This window comes from Callorhinchus milii, unplaced genomic scaffold, assembly GCF_018977255.1.
Source record: "Callorhinchus milii isolate IMCB2004 unplaced genomic scaffold, IMCB_Cmil_1.0 Scaffold4, whole genome shotgun sequence".
NCBI lineage: Eukaryota > Metazoa > Chordata > Chondrichthyes > Chimaeriformes > Callorhinchidae > Callorhinchus > Callorhinchus milii.
Window position 1 is genome coordinate 81,937 of NW_024704745.1, and position 20,981 is coordinate 102,917.

Here is a 20,981-nt window from a genome sequence, read left to right on the forward strand (position 1 = left end):
CGCTAGGCCGCTGTTGCCCAGGTGACGGGGCGGCTCCTCCCCGCTGTCCCCGCTTCCCGCCGCCATGGACGAGCTTTTCGTGGAGAATCTGGAGGAGCTGGTGGCCGAGGAGAACCGTGTGGTGAGGGGGGAGATGGGGAGGGGGGGAGAGGGGCTGGGGGGAGGGGGGAGAGGGCTGGGGGGGAGAGGGGCTGGTGGGGAGGGGGGGAGAGGGGCTGGTGGGGAGGGGGGAGAGGGGCTGGGGGGAGAGGGGGGAGAGGGGCTGGTGGGGAGGGGGGGAGAGGGCTGGTGGGGAGGGGGGGAGAGGGGCTGGTGGGGAGGGGGGGGCGGGGGGGGAGGGGGGGAGAGGGGCTGGGGGGAGGGGCTGGGGATGAGAGGGGGAGAGGGGCTGGGGGATGAGGGGGGGAGAGGGGCTGGTGGGAGGGGGGGAGAGGGGCTGGGGGGGGGGGAGAGGGGCTGGTGGGGAGGGGGGAGAGGGGCTGGTGGGAGGGGGGAGAGGGGGGGGGGAGAGGGGCTGGTGGGGAGGGGGGAGAGGGGCGGGGGGAGAGGGGCTGGGGGGGGGGGGAGGGGCTGGGGGGAGAGGGGAGGGGGGGAGAGGGCTGGGGGGGAGGGGGAGAGATGCGGGGGGAGAGGGGCTGGGGGAGAGGGGCTGGGGGGGGAGGGGGGGAGAGGGGCTGGGGGGAGGGGGGAGAGGGGCTGGGGGAGAGGGGGGAGAGGGCTGGGGGGAGCGGGGAGAGGGGCTGGGGGAGAGGGGCTGGGGGGAGGGGGGAGAGGGTCTGGGGGGGAGGGGGAGAGAGGGGCTGGGGGGGAGAGGGCTGGGGGGAGAGGGGCTGGGGGGGAGAGGGCTGGGGGGAGAGGGGCTGGGGGGGAGGGGGAGAGAGGGCTGGGGGGGAGGGGGGAGAGAGGGCTGGGGGGGAGGGGGGAGAGAGGGGCTGGGGGGAGGGGGAGAGGGGCTGGGGGAGAGGGCTGGGGGGAGAGGGGCTGGGGGGAGAGGGGCTGGGGGGGAGGGGGGAGGGGGGCTGGGGGGGAGGGGGGAGAGGGGCTGGGGGGGGAGGGGGGAGAGGGGCTGGTGGGGAGGGGGGCAGAGGGGCTGGGGGGAGGGGGAGAGATGCGGGGGGAGAGGGGCTGAGGGGGAGGGGCTGGGGGGAGAGGGGAGAGGGCTGGGGGGGAGGGGGGGAGAGGGCTGGGGGGGGAGGGGGAGAGAGGGGCTGGGGGGAGGGGGGAGAGGGGCTGGGGGGAGGGGGGAGAGGGGCTGGGGGGGGAGGGGGAGAGGGGCTGGGGGGAGGGGGGGAGAGGGGCTGGGGGGAGGGGGGGAGAGGGGCTGGGGGGGGGAGGGGGGGGGAGAGGGGCTGGGGGGGAGGGGGGAGAGGGGCTGGGGGGGAGGGGGGGAGAGGGGCTGGGGGGGGAGGTGGGGGGAGGGGGAGAGGCGGGGGAGGGGGGAGGGGCTGGGGGGAGGGGGGCGAGAGGGGCTGGGGGGGGAGGGGAGAGAGGGGCTGGGGGGGAGGGGGGAGAGGGGCTGGGGGGAGGGGGCGAGAGGGGCTGGGGGGGGAGGGGGGAGAGGGGCTGGGGGGGAGGGGGGGAGAGGGGCTGGGGGGGAGGGGGGAGAGGGGCTGGGGGGGAGGGGGGGAGAGGGGCTGGGGGGAGGGGGGGAGAGGGGCTGGGGGGGGAGGTGGGGGGAGGGGGAGAGATGCGGGGAGGGGGGAGGGGCTGGGGGGAGGGGGGCGAGAGGGGCTGGGAGGGAGGGGGGCTGGGGAGGAGAGAGAAGCTTGGGTGAGAGGCCTGGGGAGAGAATGGGGAGGGAGAGGGGCTGAATATACTGTAAAATGTATTGACTGTGTATTTTGTGGGCAAAACGCCACAGCCAGTTGTGCACAGCGACGTCCCACAAACGGTCGTGGATTGAGTGAAAAAACTAACTACTACCCAACAGGACCCTATAGCTTGCCATTGATGTCTCCCAGCCTTCCCGCTGCTTGTCCAGTTAGGACCACCCTACCCGTTTGGGCTGTGGCTGTGGGGTTAACAGGAGCCGAGTGGGATGTCTCCCTGTCCCCGGTGACCGCTCGGCCCTTCCAGGTCCTGCTGATGAGCCCGGCCGGGCTGTGCTGCCATCAGCAGTGAGTGCCCTGGAGTCCTGTGGCCCCTCCCGGCTCAGGACCCGGACTGGAGACCGGCACAGAGGGTTGGGTCGATTCCGACATTCCGTCGTGGAGCATGTTGTGGAATCCTGTAGCTCGATGGTTACAGCGCTCGCCGCACAAGCGAGAGACCTGGGTTAGATTCCCAGGCAGCGCAAAACGTTAAGCAAGTTTCCTTACTTCACACACCTCTGTTTTACCGAGCAGTGAATAGGAACCCGGTTGTTAGTCGGATTGGCGGATCACTTTTCTGGGATAATAATCCCTTCAAAAAAAATGTTAAAATAATAATTTCATCACTTAATCCACAACTTTTTGTGGGATACTAGTGTGCATAATTGACGTTTCACCTACAAAACAGAGTCACCACACTTTATAGTGTATTCTATGAAGCACTTTGAGACGTCTCGATAAGGCTCTATATTAAATTGAAGGATTATTATGTTGCTTTAAATTGTGCAGCACCGAGTAGAGGGGGTTACAGCAGTGAGGATGGGGGGGGTTACAGCAATGAGGTGGGGGGGGATTACAGCAGTGAGGAGGGGGGGGGTTACAGCAGTGAGGAGGTGGGGGGGTTACAGCAGTGAGGAGGGGGGTTACAGCAGTGAGAGGGGGGTTACAGCAGTGAGGGGGGGGTTACAGCAGTGAGGAGGGGGGGTTACAGCAGTGAGGAGGGGGGTTACAGCAGTGAGGAGGGGGGGTTACAGCAGTGAGGAGGGGGGTTACAGCAGTGAGGAGGGGGGTTACAGCAGTGAGGAGGGGGGTTACAGCAGTGAGGAGGGGGGTTACAGCAGTGAGGAGGGGGGGTTACAGCAGTGAGGAGAGGGGGTTACAGCAGTGAGGAGGGGGTTACAGCAGTGAGGAGGGGGGTTACAGCAGTGAGGAGGGGGGTTACAGCAGTGAGGAGGGGGGTTACAGCAGTGAGGAGGGGGGTTACAGCAGTGAGGAGAGGGGGGTTACAGCAGTGAGGAGGGGGTTACAGCAGTGAGGAGGGGGGTTACAGCAGTGAGGAGGGGGGTTACAGCAGTGAGGAGGGGGGTTACAGCAGTGAGGAGGGGGGGTTACAGCAGTGAGGAGGGGGGTTACAGCAGTGAGGAGGGGGGGTTACAGCAGTGAGGAGGGGGGGTTACAGCAGTGAGGAGGGGGGGTTACAGCAGTGAGGAGGGGGGGTTACAGCAGTGAGGAGAGGGGGTTACAGCAGTGAGGAGGGGGGGTTACAGCAGTGAGGAGAGGGGGGGTTACAGCAGTGAGGAGAGGGGTTACAGCAGTGAGGAGGGGGGGTTACAGCAGTGAGGAGGGGGGGTTACAGCAGTGAGGAGGGGGGGTTACAGCAGTGAGGAGAGGGGGTTACAGCAGTGAGGAGGGGGGGTTACAGCAGTGAGGAGAGGGGGGTTACAGCAGTGAGGAGGGGGTTACAGCAGTGAGGAGAGGGGGGTTACAGCAGTGAGGAGAGGGGGGTTACAGCAGTGAGGAGAGGGGGGTTACAGCAGTGAGGAGGGGGGGGGTTACAGCAGTGAGGAGAGGGGGGTTACAGCAGTGAGGAGGGGGGGTTACAGCAGTGAGGAGAGGGGGGTTACAGCAGTGAGGAGGGGGGGGTTACAGCAGTGAGGAGAGGGGGGTTACAGCAGTGAGGAGAGGGGGGTTACAGCAGTGAGGGGTCTGGGGAAACCCGTGAACAAACACTTTGGTTGGTGGTGTTTGTTTCAGGGAAGCAGTTTGCGGGAGGGGAGGGAGTTGAGATTAAGTCCATTCGTGCAATGTGTGTTGTCGAGGTTCGTGTGGAATGCGAAGTTCATCCTGAATTTTCTGCCATTTATATTTTTACTGTCAGGTAACGTACAAGTTGCTGAGTCACACACTCGGTGTCCATGTCAACCAGGCCAAGCAGTAAGTGAACCACTCGCTTTCCTTCTAAACCCCCTTTTACACAGTGTTTAACAGGAGCGTCCGTCATCTTTGCTGGTGCTCGCTCCCCACTGGAGCTCCCTACTCTAATCCCATTCCCTTCTCTCTCCCCCTCGTTTCTGTGCTGGTACCAGGAAGAACACAACAGATATAATCATTAATGACTGGATTGTGGTTACCAGAATCGGTGCTTTGGGTGGGGGGCCGGAGGCAGGAAACTGAAGGAACAGCTTAATACTGTAATTCTTCCTCCTTTCGGTTCTGGAATCAGATGGTCAGGAGGGTGAAGGTCTTTTTTCATCCACATCTCTCTTGTAACACAATCTAACCAGATCCCTCTCTCTGTCTCCGTTCTCCCAGGATGCTCTATTATTATGTGGAGAGAAAGAGGAAAGAGAATTTGGGAGCTCAGCTGCACGTAACCTACCTGGTGTCTGGGAGATTGGAGGAGGATGGAACCCCAGTAGGTGCCACTGGGATTGGAGAACACGGGTGGTGGAGTTTGGGATTTTGTGGATAGTGGAGCTGGGGAGACCTGGGAGGGGGGCATTTGCAGGTATGACGAACGCATGGACGAAGGTTTTGGCTGCATCTAGGTTAAGGTACAGTCGGATGCAAGCAATATTGCGAAGGTGGAGGAAAGCAGTCCTGGTCAGGGCTCGGATGTGGGAAGGACAGCTGTGGGTCGAACCTAATACACATGATCACAGGTTCACTAACTCTGAGGGATAGGCCGGGCGGTTGAGGAGGTCAGAGCTGCAGGATAGAAGACATTGATGGGAGCCAATGAATATTTTATCAACATTGAGTTGTAGGAAGTTTTCGCTCATCCAGGCTCTGTCTGTCTAGCATCTTGGGAAGTCCTCCCGATGGGAAAGGCACTATATAAATATAATTTTGTTGTTGTTGATGTCCACCAGACAAACCGAGAGAATGTTGGGGACCTGGAGTCACAGCTGGTGGAGGATAAGTAGATTTGTATGTCATCTGTATACATGTGGAACTTTAACCCGTGTCTGCAGATGACATCACCAAGAGGGAGCATGTAGATGAGAAAGAGGAGGGGGCCAAGGATGGAGCGCTGGGGTACACCACAGATGACCGGGTGGGGGCAGGAGGAGAAATCGTTTGAGGAGATAAGAAGGCTGTTTGTCAGGTAGGACTCGAACCAGGCTAGTGCGGTCCCACTGAGGTGGATGAGGGAGGAGTGATGGTGGAGGGGGAGGTGATTGACTGTGTTGAACGTGGCGGAGAGATCCAGGAGGACGAGGAGGCAGAGTGAGCCTTGGTTACACAGAGAGGACATCACTTGTGACCTTGACGAGCGCTGTTTCTCTGCTGTGGCAGGGCAGAAACCAGATTGGTACCAGAGGATACTGGGCTAGAACTAGATGGTGGTGCCGAGTCGGCCTGAGTTAACTGGGTAGAGGAATGGGGAGAGGAGATTGGGCAGATAGGGAGGTGCTGGGGCAGGAAGGGGTGTTTAGGTGAGGATCTTGAAATCAATTCGCTGAGAGACGGAGCCTGCTGAGCCTGGCTAAGACTGGTGTGATGAGGGTACGTAGTTTAATGTGTATGATAGGGAGTCAGTGAAGCCTGGTGAGGACTGGTGTGATGGGGGTACGGTGTTTAGTAACTAAAATAAATAATCCTTGCATTTGATATAGCGCTTTTCACGTCTTTGAGCTGTTTCAAAGCGCTTCAAAGAATATACTGTAAAGGGAATTGACTGTATATTTATGGATGAAACACAGAAGCCAATTGCACACAGCAGTGTTCCACAAACAGTCGTGGATTGAAGTGACCAATTTATTATTTTTTTTCTCTGAGGGATTGTCATCAGGTATGTGGAGTAAGGAAACTTGCCCAAGGTTTCAACCTGCTGGGAATCGAACCCAGGTCTCTTCCTTATGAGGCGAGTACTCTAACCACAGAGCTACAGCACTCCACAATTAGTGCTCAGATTAAGTGCAACACAGATTAGTGTATGTGATAGGGACCCAGTTGATCCTGACGAGGACTGGGGTTTAAAATTTATTCTGTATGTATTCTGTGAAGCGCTTTGAGGTGTCTCAAAGAGGCGTGATAAGGCGCTATATCAAATGCAAGCATTATTATTATTAAATTATTATTATTATGATTTAATTATTATTAAATGTGCTGTCTGCACTCTCTTGAACTGTGTGTTGTTCTCTTTCAGTGCCATAAGGTGGCGGTAGTGAGAGAAGACCAGTTGGAAGGTGAGGACTGGGCTCCAGAGGCCGGGCTATCAGTATGGGTTATTAGCCCCAGGGAACGGAAAAGGCAATTGTGGTCCATAGTTATGTGCCAACCTCGTGTGCAGAGGGAAGTACAGGGAATCACACTTGTGCAGAGCACAAATAAAAGGATTACATAATAATAACAACAACAACTTGCATTTATATTTTTATATATTTATATATACTTAATGCTATTAACACCATAACAACAACTCCTTCCGCATGGTGGGCTCTGGCCTGCTCTACGTCCCCTATTCTGCCCGCCCCATCATTGGTGGTCGAACCTTCACCCTCTCTGCCCCCACCCTCTAGAACTCCATCCCGGAATCTCTCCACCTCGCCCCCCTCCCTCGCCTCCTTCAAGAGTCATCTCAAGACTTTCCTCTTTATCATGCTTTCGGCCACCCTACCCCTCGCCTCCCTGCCCTCCACTCCTCCAAACCCATTACAATGAACCTGGGATGTTCTTCTCACATGTGTAGATGTTGTTGTGACCTTAGCAAATCCTGTCACAGTTAAACACAAGTCCTTTTTAAAAGCCTCCTGTCCAGGGTAAAAAGTCGGAGAGCTGTCCAGTCTCTGCTGTAACCTTTCATCAAATGGGCCATGAGCTGGGACAAAAGAAAATTGTGGAAATATTTGCCAAAAATTGCAGGGAAATTTGACTGGGGCTCCGGAAAATTGCAGTGGGGGCATGTGACAACTGCACCGAGGTGGAGCCTCATCTTAATCTGTGAACACATGTCCCTGAGGCTGAACAAAGCCATCTAACCAGTTTTGAGCCCGATGGATTGAGCCAGACAAAGATTTCAGTTTAACCTCTCCCACACCAAACTCCATACACCCATCACCCCAGTCCTCGCCAGGCTCCACTGACTCCCTATCACACACACTAAATCAATGTCAAGATCCTCACCCTTACCTACACACCCCTTCCTGCCCCAGCATGTCCCTATCTGTCCAATTTTCTCCCCCCATTCCTCTGCCCAGCTAACTCAGGCCTATGGACATAACCATCCAGTTCTAGGCCAGTATTGTTTGGAACCAGTGTGTTTTCTGCCCTTCCCACAGCACAGAAACAGTGCTCTTCAAGGTCATAAGTGATGTCCTCTCTCTGTGACCAAGGCTCACTCTTGCCTCCTTGTCCACTGAGTTTGAGAGTCAATCAGACCATCCTCCTCCACTGCCTCTCTTCCCTCAACCACCTCAGTGGGACTGGACTAGTAGGGTTTGAGTCCTACTTAACAAACCGCCTTCACTATATCTCCTCGAGTGGTTTCTCCTCCCGCTCTCTCTCTTCCTCAATCCCTCCGCCTTGCCCCCTCCCTCCCTACATTCAAATCGCTCCTAAAGACCTTCCTTTTTGATCGAACTTATGGTCACCTCACCCCTGGCTCAGGGTCAGACTCCTCCACTGTCAAGCCCTCCAGGACGTTACCCCGCATGAAGGGCGGTATATAAATGCAAGTTGTTGTGGTTTGTTATTAATTATGTATTAAGGTGGTCATTAATAGGCTGTTGTCCAGTGCTTTGGGACGTCCTCCCGATGTGAAAGGCGCTATACAAATGTAATCTTTTGTTTTCTCGCTGTGTTTGTTCCCAGCTGTGAAGACGAGGATGGCAGGCACAGCCAGTGTGCATGTGTACAGCATCCACAAGGCCATGTTGCGGGACAGCGGCCCTCTCTTCAACACTGACTATGACGCCATCAAAGGCAACCTGGAGAGTTGCAACAAGTGAGTGCCTCAGATTGGGCCATTCCGGGCTGTGACACAGGGACATTACAATGTGCCAATGTGTTCATGACACTTAGTCAGGACAGAGTGTCCCATATCAACCTGTTCGCTCCCTCTGCTCAGCCTGCTCCATGTCCCCCAGCCCAACCCACTTCACCATCGGCTAGTGGGCCTTCAGCCTCTCTGCCCCACCCATTGGAGCTCCATCCCACAAGCCCTTCACCTCGCTCCCTCCCTTGCCTCTTTCGAGACCTGTCTCAAGACCCTCCACTTCGACTGTGCCTTTGGTCACCCTCCTACCTCTACCCTCCTGATCCTAACCCGCAGCTCGGATCCAAATCCTTGACTGTCCAGCGCCTTGGGACATCCTGACGACGTGAAATGAAATGAAACAAATGTAATTTGTTGTGTTGAGACGAGAGGCAGAGTGACATGGTGAGGGAGGGGCATGAAGGCCTTACACAAGTTGGATCTAGTATGTTGTTTTGTATAATAACATCTCAAAGCACTTACAGTCATTACAGTTACATTTGATTACAGCTTTCACATCAGAGCTCTTCTCAAAGCAATTCACAGGATAATAATAACAATCCTTGCATTTGATAAAGTGCCTTATCATGTTGTTGAAACATCTCATATATATCCTCACACAGATAATAATAATCCTTGCATTTGATATAGCGCTTTTCACGTCGGGAGGACGTCCCAAAGCGCTTCACAGAACACACTGTAAAGTGAATTGACTGTATATTTGTGGGCGAACACGGCAGCAGTGTTCCACAAACAGTCATGGATTCAGTGACCAAATACTTTTTGAGTGATTATTACCCCTGGAAAAGCGATCCGCCAATCAACTAACAACTGAGTTCCTACTTACTGCTAGGTAAACAAGCATGTGGAGTAAGGAAATCTGCCTAGGGTTTCGCCCTGCCTGGGAATCAAACCCAGGTCCTCTTGCTTGCGAGGCACATGTTCTGACCACTACACTACAGGACTCCGCATTACATTTGATAGCATAACTTTCATACCAAGAGGATTTCTTAGTGCTTCACAGGATTTGTTGTACTAGAAAGCTTAGTGATTGTGTATCAGGCAAATGAGGCAGACAATTTGTGCAAATCAATGCGCCATAAGCAGCCTGGCTGATTTTATCTTGGTGTTATTGGTCAGCAAAACAGGAGAAACTCCTCTTTGAGGGCGGACAGCACCTCAGTTTAACGTCTCATCAGAAGGATGGCACCTCCAACAACACAGCACTCCCCCTGCACTTGAGAGACTGAGCTCAAAGTCCCGATGTGGGGCCTTGAACCCACCACCTTCTGACTCAGAGGCTAGAGTGCTACCAACTGTTTCCTGTCAGGTGTAGTGATTAGTTTTTTGTCCAGATACAACCCTGCATCTGGGTGTGGAAACATCCAATCCCCTCTGGAACACCATCCCACAGTCCTTTCGCCTCGCCGCCCCCCTTGCCTTCTTCAAGGCCCGTCTCCTCTTTGACCAGGCCTTCAGTCACCCTCCTACCCCCACCTTCCCGGCCCTCCACCCCTCCTGATCCCAACCCCCATCTCAGGTCCAAATCCCTGACTGTCCAGTGTCTTGGGACATCCCCCTGATTTGAAAGGCGCTGTGTACATGTAATCTGTTGTTTGGTGTTGTTTGCCTAGCAGTAAGTAGGAAGCTCACACACAAACCTCAAACATACACACATACACCTCCTCACACATCTCAAACAATTGGCAGATCGCTTTTCCGATGGTAATAATCCCTAAAAAAAATGCGGTCACTCAATCCACGGCTGTTTGTAGGACACTGATGTACGCAATCGGCTGCCAAGTTTCGCGCACAAAAACACAGTCACCACACTTTACAGTATATTCTGTGAAATGCTTTGAGACATCTCAACAGCGTGATAAGGTGCTGTATCAAATATAAGGATTATTATATTATGCCCAGAGGTGCACTGGCTGGGCCAAGCTGAGGACTGACAGTCTGTGTGAGGGGAACTTGCTGCTGTATTGACCAGGATGTTTCTGACGGCAGGTACAGCGCTATTCGGTGTGCTGACGCTGTGCCCCGCTCGGCGGAGGAGATGGCCCGTCTTCACAAGTCCCTGCAGACCAGGCAGGGGCCGGGGCAGCCACCCAACAGCAGCACCAAACCCACCGTGAATGGCAGCTTGACACCAGCGACCCCCAAACCCGCAGCCCAGACACTGAGAGGTGTCATGAGCATGTTCTCCACCAAACCCTCCAGCAAACCTCAGGAGGTCAGGACACAGAGAGCGGAGCCAAGCGAGGAGAGCATAGTGAGTGTGCGGCCTCATCTGTCACACACACCACCTCACACACACAAGTACTCATACATATACACAAACCTCACACACACACACACACGCGCGCACACACACACCCCTCACATACACTTATACACACACCTGACAGGCACCTCCTCACACACACACTTCCTCACACACGCACATCTCACACACACCTCGCGCACACACCTCCTTACAGACACACCTCACACACATGCGCACACCTCTTCATACACATACACCTCCTCACACACATACACCTCACACACATAAACCTCCTCACACACACACCTCACACACATACGCACCTCCTCACACGCACTTCACGCACACCTTCTCACACACACCCTTCCTCACATGCACCTCACACACAAACCTCAAACACACACACCTCAAACATGCACACCTCCTCACACATCTCAAACACACACTCACCTCCTCACACACACACGTGTGCACCTCTTCACACACATACACCTCACATACACACCTCACACACAAACGCACCTCTTCCCACACACACGTGCATCTCACACACACACGCGCGCACCTCCTCACACACACACCTCACAAACATGCGTACCACCTCCTCACACACACACTTCACACTCACCACCTCACACACACCCTTCCTCTTACACACACGCGTACCTTCTCACACACATACACCTCCTCACACACACCTCACACACATACGCACCTCCTCTCAAACAACACATATCTCACACACACACTCACGCACTTCCTCACACACACACCTCACAGACATACACCTCCTCATACACACACCTCACACACATGCACTTCCTCACACACCTCCTCACACACACACACACACTCACCTTCTCACACACACCCTTCCTCACACACACACTCACCTCCTCACACTCACCTCTTCACACACACCTCACACGCAAATTTCAAACACACACACACACCTCAAACACACACCTCCTCACACACACATCTCAAACACACATTCACCTCCTCACACACACATCTCCTTACCCACACACTTCACACACGCGCGCGCACCTCTTCACACACATACACCTCACATACACACACACACCTCACACACATATGCACCTCTTCCCACACACACACACATCTCACACACACACGCGCACCTCCTCACACACACCTCATAAACATACACACTTCCTCACACACACACACTTCCTCATACACACCTCGCACACACACTTCACACTCACCTCCTCACACATACCCTTCCTCACGCGCACCTCCTCACACACATATACCTCCTCACACACACGTACACTTCACACACATACGCATCTCTTTCCACTCACACACAGCTCCTCACACACAAACACACACCTTCTCACCAACACTCACCTCCTCACAAACACTCACCTCCTCACACACACACACACACTTACCTCTTCACACACACACACCTCACACAATACACATACCTCCTCCCAAAGAGATGGGATTGTTGAGGCCATCTGGGCGGGACAGGCCGGATTGAGAGCAACAATAGATATAGCACCTTTCATGCCAGGAGGACTTCCCAAGGCACTGGACTGTCAGGGATTTGGACCCGAGCTGGTGGTTGGGATCAGGAGGGATGGAGGGCAGGGAGAGTGGGGATAGGAGGATGACCAAAGGTTGAAGGGGAGGGTCTTGAGATGGGCCTTAAACTCTATCCTTTGGGGCATGGGGAGCCAGTGGAGACCATCGAGGGTGGGGTTGATGGGGTCACGGAGTTTGGTGCGGGAGAGGACAGAGAAAGAAAGTTAGGCAATTAAAGGAGAAATGGTCAGGAAATGGGATTAAAAGATGACAAATACTACAATGATAATAATCAATAATTCAGAAGGTCTCATATACAGGGAATTGCGGTCCGGTGTAGTGGCTGGTTTGTATGAAAACTCAATCGCTGTTTTGCACTCAGCTGTGAGGTGAGTGACCCGGGGATTGACAGCCAGGACAACTCCTTCCCATTTCAAATAGCGTCATGGGATCTTTAATGTTCTCCTGAAGAGGCACTGATGGCCCCTAGATTAAGACCTCATCTAAAGAGCCATGTCTCTGACAATACGGCTCTCTCTCCCTGTCCTGTAGCTCAGTGGTTAGAGCACTCATCTTGCAAGCGAGAGGAACTGGGTTTGATTCCCAGGCAGGGAAAGTTCCCTTCCTCCACACACCTCTGTTTACCAAGCAAGTAGAAACCTGTTCGTTTGTCGATTGGCGGATCACTTTTCTGGGGGTAATAATCCCATGAAATTATACAGTCAATTCACTTTACAGTATAGTCTGGGAAGCGCTTTGAGAGGTCACAAAGGTATGATAAGGTGCTATATCAAATGCAAGGATTATTATTATTACTGCACTGGAGCATCAGACTGTACAGTGAGCTCACGTAATCTAATAGACCAGGCTGAACACCTCTTCACAAACACACACCTCACACAATACACATACCTCCTCCCTTCATTCATTCATTTAATTAATTCAATCATTTAATTCTGAAGAAGGAGTTAGGCTAATATTGGTCTGTCCTTGAGAGTCCACAATGCACAGCAACATCCCCAGTTACAACAAAAACAACTTGCTACACAGCGCCCCTCACACAGGGCAGCACTCTCAGAGCACTTGACAGTGACGGACCCTGATGCTGAGCCAGGGAGAGGAGGGAGGTAACCATAAGTCCTCTGGGGCGCTACCCTGTGTGTGGAGCGCTATATAAATGCAATTTATTGTTGTGAGAGGAAGGTCTTCAGACACAACTTGAAGCTGGGGAAGGAGGGGGCAAGGTGGAGGGATAGAAGAAGAGTGTTCCAGTGTTTCGGGGTGTAGTCGTTGAATGGAGGGCACAAGGGACAAGCAGGAGGCCAGTCGAGTGGAGGCAGCCGGTAGTGGGTTGGAGATTAAGCAGGTTGGAGAGGTAGGCAGGTGCCGAGGATTTGAAGAGGAGTATGAGGATAGGTTAGTTTGAGATTGTGGGGACAGAGTAACAGTCACGTCCTCACTCTCTTTCGCTCCCTTTCTAGGCTTCATCATCAACCAGCAGGCCAGCGAGCAAAGGCAGCAGCACCCTCAGTAACTTCTTCAGCAAAGCTGGCTCCAGTGAGTACAGCAACCAGGAGCACTGGAGTTCTCTACTCTAACCCCATTCCCTGCTCTCTCCCCATCATGTCTGTGCTGGTGCTCGCTCCCCCACTGGAGCTCTCTACTATGACCCCATTCCCTCCTCTCTCCCCATCCACGCCTCAGGAACTGACAGCATCACCATCCATGGCTGCTCACTCCACCTTATTGAGCCAGTCTGGAACCTTGGTGTTTTGTTTAACTCTCAACTATCCTTTCTATCCCATCCATGCCATGACCCGCTCTGCCTTCCTCCACCTCCACAACATCACCCGGCTCTGCCACTGTCTCACACTGGAGGCCACCAAGACCTCACACACGCATTCATAACATCCAGGCTTGACTAAGCGAACTCCATGCTTGTCGGTCTCTCCAACTCCTCCCTCCATAGGTTGCAGATCATCCAGAACTCTGCAGCCCGCGTCCTCTTCCACACCAGGCTCCGTGACCCTATCACCCCCACCCTTGCCCGACTCGATGGTCACACTCCCCCCTACCTCTGCGACCTACTAATGCCCTACGAACCTGCCCACTCCCTTCACTCAGCAGGCTCTGGCCTGCTTCACGTCCTCCGTCCCGCCCGCCCCACCATTGGAGGACAGGACTTCAGTCATTCTGTCCCCACCCTCTGGAACTCCATCTCGTAGTCCCTCCGCCTCGCCCACTCCTTTACCTCCTTCAAGACCCATCTCAAGACCCTCTTCTTCGACCGTGCCTGCGATCACCCTCCTCCCACTGCCCTCCACCCTCCCAGATCCCGACCCCCAGCTCGGATCTGAAACACTGATTGTCCAGTGCCTTGGAACGTACTCCCGACGTGAAAGGCACTAAACAAGTGTAAATTTGTTGTTGTTGTTGTGCCTGTGCTGGTGCTTGCTCCCCCACTGGAGCTCTCTACTTGAACCCCATTTACTGCTCTCTCCCCATTGTGTCTGTGCTGGTGCTCACTCCCCCACTGGAGCTTTTCCATTCCCAAGCTCTAACATGGGCTCATTTCCTGTTGCTATCTTTAAGATGTTGTGATGGAATGAGATATTGTGTGTGAGGAAGGTGAGTTGCTCTGTGGGGGTGGGTGGGCTTATTGGAGGGTTGGGCCCTGGAGTAGCACTGAACCTTGTTTCATTCTCAGAAATGGAAGAGTCCCCCAGACACTCCCCTTCCCCAGCCCTCAAAAGAGGAGAGATTCCAAACAAGTCTGACCCCGAGCTCCCGGAGAAAGGGGGGTCGTGGGGCAAATCCCCCCAGAGCGTGGAGGAGCTGGGAAAGTCCGCAGAGAAAGAAGGCCCCAGGGCCCCATCAGTCAGGTGTGAAGCAACCGAGGGGCCCCACGAGAAGGAAGCCAGGATCTCAGCGCAGACAGCCACAGCAGACAGGAAGCCAGAGAGGGCTGGGCGCGGGTGAGTAATAATAATAATTTGCGTTTGAAACAGCATCTTATCACGTCATCGAGACGTCTCAAAGTGCTTCACAGGATGCACTGTAAAGTGTAGTGACTATGTATTTTGTGGGCAAAATGTGGCAGCCAATTGTATTATAATAAAGGTAATATAATAAAATTGGCCTTGTATTGGATACAGAACCTGTCTGCTTCCTCCACTACTCCACGTCCCTGTCCCGCCCCACCCCACCATCGACAGTCAGGCCTTCAGCCTCTCTGCCCCCACCCTTTGGAACTCCATCTCACAGTTCCTTCATTCACACCCTCCCTTGCCTCTGCCACATTGCCCATCTCCAACCGTACCTTACCCCAAATACAGCCCAAACCCTCATGCTTGCGTTTGTCACCTCCCGCTTGGATTATTCCATCGCACTCTTTGCTGATCTCCCCCATCTCCACTATTCACAAGATCCAACTCATTTAGAACTCTGCTGCCCGCATATTGACCCGAGCCAAACTCTGTACCCACATCTCACCAGGTCTGTCCAGGCTCCACTGGCTCCACATCAACGAACAGATCGACTTCAAGATTTTCTCAATCGTGTTCAAATCTCTTAATTCCCTGGCACCTCCCAAACTCTCCAACCGCCTCATTCCCCAATCCACCACCCGGTGCCTCTGCTCGACTGACACCGGCCTCCTGCTCGTCCCTCACACCCTTCGCCGCACCATCAGAGGTCGCACTTTCAGCCACTACGCTCCAAAACTCTGGAACACTGTCCTCAATCCATCCACTTTGCTCCCTCTCTCCCTCTTTCAAGTCCCGCTTCAAAACTTTCTTCTTTGACCGCACTTATGGGCATCTCCCCGCTCCCCGTGGCTCAGAGTCAGGCTCTGGCACTGTTAAGCACTGTGAGACTCTGCCCTGCGTGGAGGGCGATATAAGTGCAAGTTGTTGTTGTTGCCTCCTTCAAGGCCCTTCTCAAGACCCTCCTCTAAGACCGCACCTTCGATTACCCTCCTACCATCTGGTACAGTCCTCACACAACACCTGCCACCTGGCATGGCAGGTGTTGTGTGAGGATTGTAACATATGGGAATTGCTGGAGGGCAGTCTGAGCCCGGGTGACCACACCGCAGCAAATGTCTGGAACTGAGGCAGCTCCAGCTCAGAGTGTCTGAGTTGGAATCTGAGGTGCAGACATTACGCAGCATCAGGGACAGTGAGTGCTTCCTGGATAGTTTCATCCTGGAGCAGTCACTCCCCTGAGGCTCAGGGAATGTATAGATAATAGTATCAGTCAAGGACAGGATAGGGTGTCTGACAGGCAGGAGGTTAAGGCAACACCAGAGAAAGTGGTAATGAAGCCTCAGGCTTTAACCTTGGCCAACAGGTACGAGATCCTTGCAACCTGTGTGGACAAGGAAGCCTGTGAGAAGGAATGAAAACGGGATTTCAATATTTGAGACGTCTAGAAGACGTGAAAAGCGCTATATCAAATGCAAGGATTATTATATGGGGAAATAAACAGAAAGTTGTAGTAATTGTAGTACTATCAGGCGGACAGATACACTATCTGCAGCCGCAACCAGGAGACCCGAAGGCTCTGTTGCCTTCCTGGGGCCGAGGTGAAGGACGTCTCGGCGGAGCTGGAGGAGGATCTAAAACATGATGGCCAGGATCCATTGCTGGTACTTCATATAGGTACCAATGACAGTAATATTAAGAAAACTATAGGTGGCAGAACAGAATAGCGAGAGAGATAGACGGAATAGGTCAAAGAGGGGTAAGAAGCTCAGTAAAGAAGATATGGCATCAGAGAGTAGGGGAAATGGTAAGAAATTAAAATCGCTATATCTGAATGCATGAAGCATTCGGAATAAGAGGCACAGATAGATACAAATAGGTATGATTTAGTAGCCATTACTGAGACATGATTACAGGTAGATCTAGGGTGGGAGTTAAATATTCCGGGGTTTTCAGCTTATAGGAAGCATAGACAATGTGGAAAACGAGGTGGGGGGCGCGTAGCCTTGTTAATAAAGGATGGAATAAAAACAGTAGAGAGGAAGGATTTCAAATCAGATAACCAGGATGTAGAGACGGTATGGGTAGAATTACGAAATAACAAGGGGCAGAAAACATTAGTGGGAGTAGTTTATAGACCCCCAAGCAGTGATCACAGCATAGCGCAGGGTATGCAATTAAGAAGGCTGATGGTATGTTGGCATTTGTTACAAAAGGGTTAGACTATAAGAGTAGGGAAGTCTTGCTGCAACTGTATAGGGCCCTGAGATCACACCTAGAGTATTTTGCGCAGTTTTGGTCTCCTTATTTAACAAAGGATGTACTCACCTTGGAGGGGGTACAACGTAGATTCACTAGGTTGGTACCTGGGATGAGGGGGATGAGTTATGAGGATAGGTTGAGCAATTTAGGCCTATATTCTCTAGAATATAGAAGAATTAGAGGTGATCTTATGGAAACCTATAAGATTATTTAGGGGCATGACAGAATAGATAGTGGGAGACTTTTTCCCCTGGTTGGAGAAACTATAACCAGGGGTCACGGTCTTAAAATTCGGGGTAAGTCCTTTCGCACTGAGTTGAGAAAAGCTTCTTCACTCAGAGGGTAGTGAATTTATGGAATTCTCCACCCCAAAGGGCTGTAGATGCTCAGTGCTTGAACATATTCAAGACTGAGATTGATGGATTTCTAGTGGATAAAGGGATTAAGGGATATGGGGATAAGGCGGGTAGGTGGAGTTAGAATAGATCAGCCATGATCGTACGGGCCAGGCTAGAGAGGCCGAATGGCCTACTCCTGCTCCTAAATCTTATTTTCTTATGTACCACCACCCTCCCAGGCTTCCACCCCTCCTGATCTCAAACCCCAGCTTGGGTCCAAATCCCTGACTGTCCAGGGTCTTGGAATGTTCTCCTGACGTGAAAACTGCTGTGTAAATCTAATGTGTTGTTGTAATTATAATCTGAAGGTGTTTCTCTTCCCCCCCTCCCCTCTCCTGTGCAGTACGAAGAAGAACAAGCGAGGTGAGGTGCTGGACACTGAGGAGACTGAGCCTCGAAACAAACGCCGTTGCAGAATCAGGCTTCCCTCTGACAGTAGCGAGGACGAGGGTGAGTCTGTTTAATTCTTCACTTACTAGAGAAGGTGTTTTACCATGACTCCCATAGCAATCCTCTGGGTAGCATCCCCTGCCTCTGTGGTCAGTGACTAATCTCAGTGCTCCCAGTGATTATTTTGCCAACCCCCTTTGTGGGCAGTAAAGTCCTGGCAGTGAACATGGCCAATGTATTGCCCAGCCGTGTGTCTGACACACCGCAAAACCCATCACCATGCTTAAGAGTCTTCAAACCAAGCTGAGAATTCCAATCATCCCATCTATACATGGAAATCCCAGAGATAGATTGTTGGAATGGAATGTGTACTCTCTCCCTGGAGGGATACATCCTTCTCACCTAATTCTGGAGAGTATTAGCTGCAGGTTGGCAAGAGGTTGGCTTGGCAGGTTGGCTTGGGGGGACCCCAGAGTGTTTGTTGGGTGAACTGCTGGAGCCGAACCAGTTAAAACCACACAGCTTGCCATTGATATCATTGTCTGGCAAGCTTTCCCATTGCTTGTCCAACTAGGACCACCCTAGGGCTGTAGATACAGGGTAACAGGAGCTGATTCCCTACCCTCAGTGACTGGTCGGCCCTTCTAGGTCCTGCTATTGAGCCAGGCAGGGCTGTGCTGTCATCAGCAGTGAATGGCCTGGAATACTGTGAATACTGTGGACCCGCCTGGCTCAGGAACCAGACTAGAGACCGTCACAGAGGGCTGGCTCGGTTATGACATTCCTGACTTGTCATCTTGGAGCCAGCCCAGGCCCGAGGAGACCTCGCTTACTTCCCAATTACCGAACGGATCGATTTCAAGATCTTCTCACTCATTTTAAAATCCCTTTTCCTTCACACCTCACTCCCTCTCCAACCTGCTTACCGCACACTCCACCACCTGCTGCCTCCGCTCGGCTGGCTCCAGCCTTCTGTTCGTCCCTTATCCTTTCTGCTCCACCATCGGTGACCGTGCTTTCAGCTGCTACGCCCCAAAACTTTATCACTCTCTCCCTCAATCCCTCCACCTTGCCCCCTCCCTCACCACTTTCAAATGCTGGCTAAAGTCCTTCCTGCTTACGGTCACCTACCCCACTCTCTCCTCCTGGCTCGGGGTCAGGTTCCACCATTGTCAAATGCTCCAGGACGCTAACCCGTGTGAAGGGCACTATATAAATGCAAGTTGTTGTTGTAGTTAATTCCTGTTGTGGAGTCCTGTAGTTCAGTAGTTAGAGCACTCGCCTCACAAGCGAGAGGACCTGGGTTTGATTCCCAAGCAGGGTGACACGTTGGGCACGTTCCTTACTCCACACGTCTCTGTTTACCTAGCAGTAAGTAGGAACCTGTTTGTTAGTCGATTGGCTGATCGCTTTTCCCGGGGTAATAATCCCTTCAAAAAATAATAATATTAATTTGGTCCACGACTGTTTGTGAGACGCTGCTGTGCGAGATTGGCTGTTGTGTTTCTCTCACAAATTATACAGTCAATTTACGTTACAGTATGTTCTATAAAATGCTTTGAAACGTCTCGAAGACGCGATCAGGAGCTATATTGAATGCAAGGATTATTATTATTATAATATATAATAATCTTTGCATTTGATATAGCACTTTTCACGTCTTCTGCACAAAGCAGCATCTCACAAACAGTCGTGGATTGAAAATGACCAATTTATTATTTTGTTTTGAAGGGATTATTATAAGGCATAGCCATGTCAGATTGGACTGTGAGCTCAAAGTCCTCCACCCAGGGCTTATACCACAACCTTCTGACCAGTGGTGAGAGTGTTACAACTGAGCCAGGCTGCCTGGAATCGAACCCAGGTGTCTCGCTTGCAAGGCGAGTGCTCTAACCACTGAGCTACAGGACTCCATACCTTGGGGGGTGGAGAGACTATAAATTACTTGTGTGGAAGCTGGGTGGACAAGCGACTAATGATCACTTGTCGCTCTTTGCAGTGATCCCAGACTCGCCTCCTGCAGCTTGTGATGTCAGGACCCCCTCCCCACCCCCTGAGGTGCTGGTGAAGGAGGAACCCCCCCAGCGGCCTGTCTCACTCAAAGCCGCTGTGGGGAGGAGTTGCAAACGCCGCCGAGTTCTCAAGTCCAAAACCTTCGCAGATGAAGATGGTTCAATAGGTGAGTTCACCGGTGTGTGGCAGTTTGTGTGTATTGTGTGTGTTGTATGTGTGTGTGTACAGTCCTGCCGCTTAGTGGCTAGTGCGCTCATATTTAGCCATGTCAGACTGGACTGTGAGCTCAAAGTCCTCCACCCAGGGCTTACACCACAACCTTCTGACCAGTGGTGAGAGTGTTACAACTGAGCCAGGCTGTGTCCTTGGTGGAAACTTGTTGCGTAGTGGTTAGAGCAAGCAAGAGGACCTGAGTTTGATTCTCGGGTAGGACAAAACGTTGGGCAACTTTCTTTATTCCACACGCCTCTGTATACCTAATAGTAAGTAGGAACCCAGTTGTTAGTCAATTAGCGGATCACTTTTCCAGGGGTAATAAAAAAAATTGGCTACATGACTGTTTGTGAGACGCTGCTGCACGCAATTGGCTGCCGTGTTTCGCCCACAAAAGACACAGTCAATTCACTTTACAGTTTACTCTGTGAAGCACTTTGAGGCTATATCAGCATTTTGAGGCTATAAAAGCGTTTATATGAGGCTATAAAAATGTATAAAAATATATATAAAAATATTTATAAGTTATATCAAATGCAAGGATTATTATTATTATCTGACTTTCTTGACCTTGTGTATTTGGGTGACAGTCACAGAGAAAGCCTATGTGAGTGAGTCCTGCACGGACAGTGAGTCTGAGGCCACTGGAGGACCCAGGAAGTTGGTGAGCGGCCCGGGAAAAGCCAGCGGCAAAGAGGAGGCCAGAGGGAAGGAGAGGAAACCAATAGCTTCCAGCAAGCAGGCCTCTATCATGGGCTTCTTCAAGAAAGCCAACTAGATCCTCCCCCCACTCCACTCCCTCTCTCCCTCCCTCCTGTCGCCTCC

General features: G+C 52.7%; 1 protein-coding gene across 2 annotated transcripts; it reads left to right on the top strand.

The window, feature by feature from the left end:
- The first annotated feature begins 53 nt into the window (after positions 1-53).
- Positions 54-20,981, top strand: pold3 (polymerase (DNA-directed), delta 3, accessory subunit). Of its 2 annotated transcripts, none has more exons than XM_042334543.1 (11): positions 54-121; positions 3,970-4,025; positions 4,404-4,506; positions 6,244-6,283; positions 7,908-8,040; positions 10,081-10,345; positions 13,378-13,453; positions 14,604-14,871; positions 17,884-17,990; positions 19,930-20,109; positions 20,747-20,981. In XM_042334543.1, exons 1-11 carry the CDS (start codon positions 65-67, stop codon positions 20,932-20,934), a joined length of 1,473 nt encoding a protein of 490 aa, XP_042190477.1. In that variant the 5' UTR covers positions 54-64; the 3' UTR covers positions 20,935-20,981. The 2 variants fall into 2 exon arrangements, with proteins under 2 accessions (XP_042190477.1, XP_042190478.1); XM_042334544.1 differs by lacking the exon at positions 54-121 and adding an exon at positions 381-400.

Excerpts from the sequence above, each read along its gene's own strand:
- pold3 (XM_042334543.1), top strand. The coding sequence starts at position 65 with ATGGACGAGCTTTTCGTGGAGAATCTGGAGGAGCTGGTGGCCGAGGAG. Across the intron at positions 10,346-13,377 it reads AGCCAAGCGAGGAGAGCATA|GCTTCATCATCAACCAGCAG; the intron begins GTGAGTGTGCGG and ends CTCCCTTTCTAG. Across the intron at positions 17,991-19,929 it reads TGACAGTAGCGAGGACGAGG|TGATCCCAGACTCGCCTCCT; the intron begins GTGAGTCTGTTT and ends CGCTCTTTGCAG.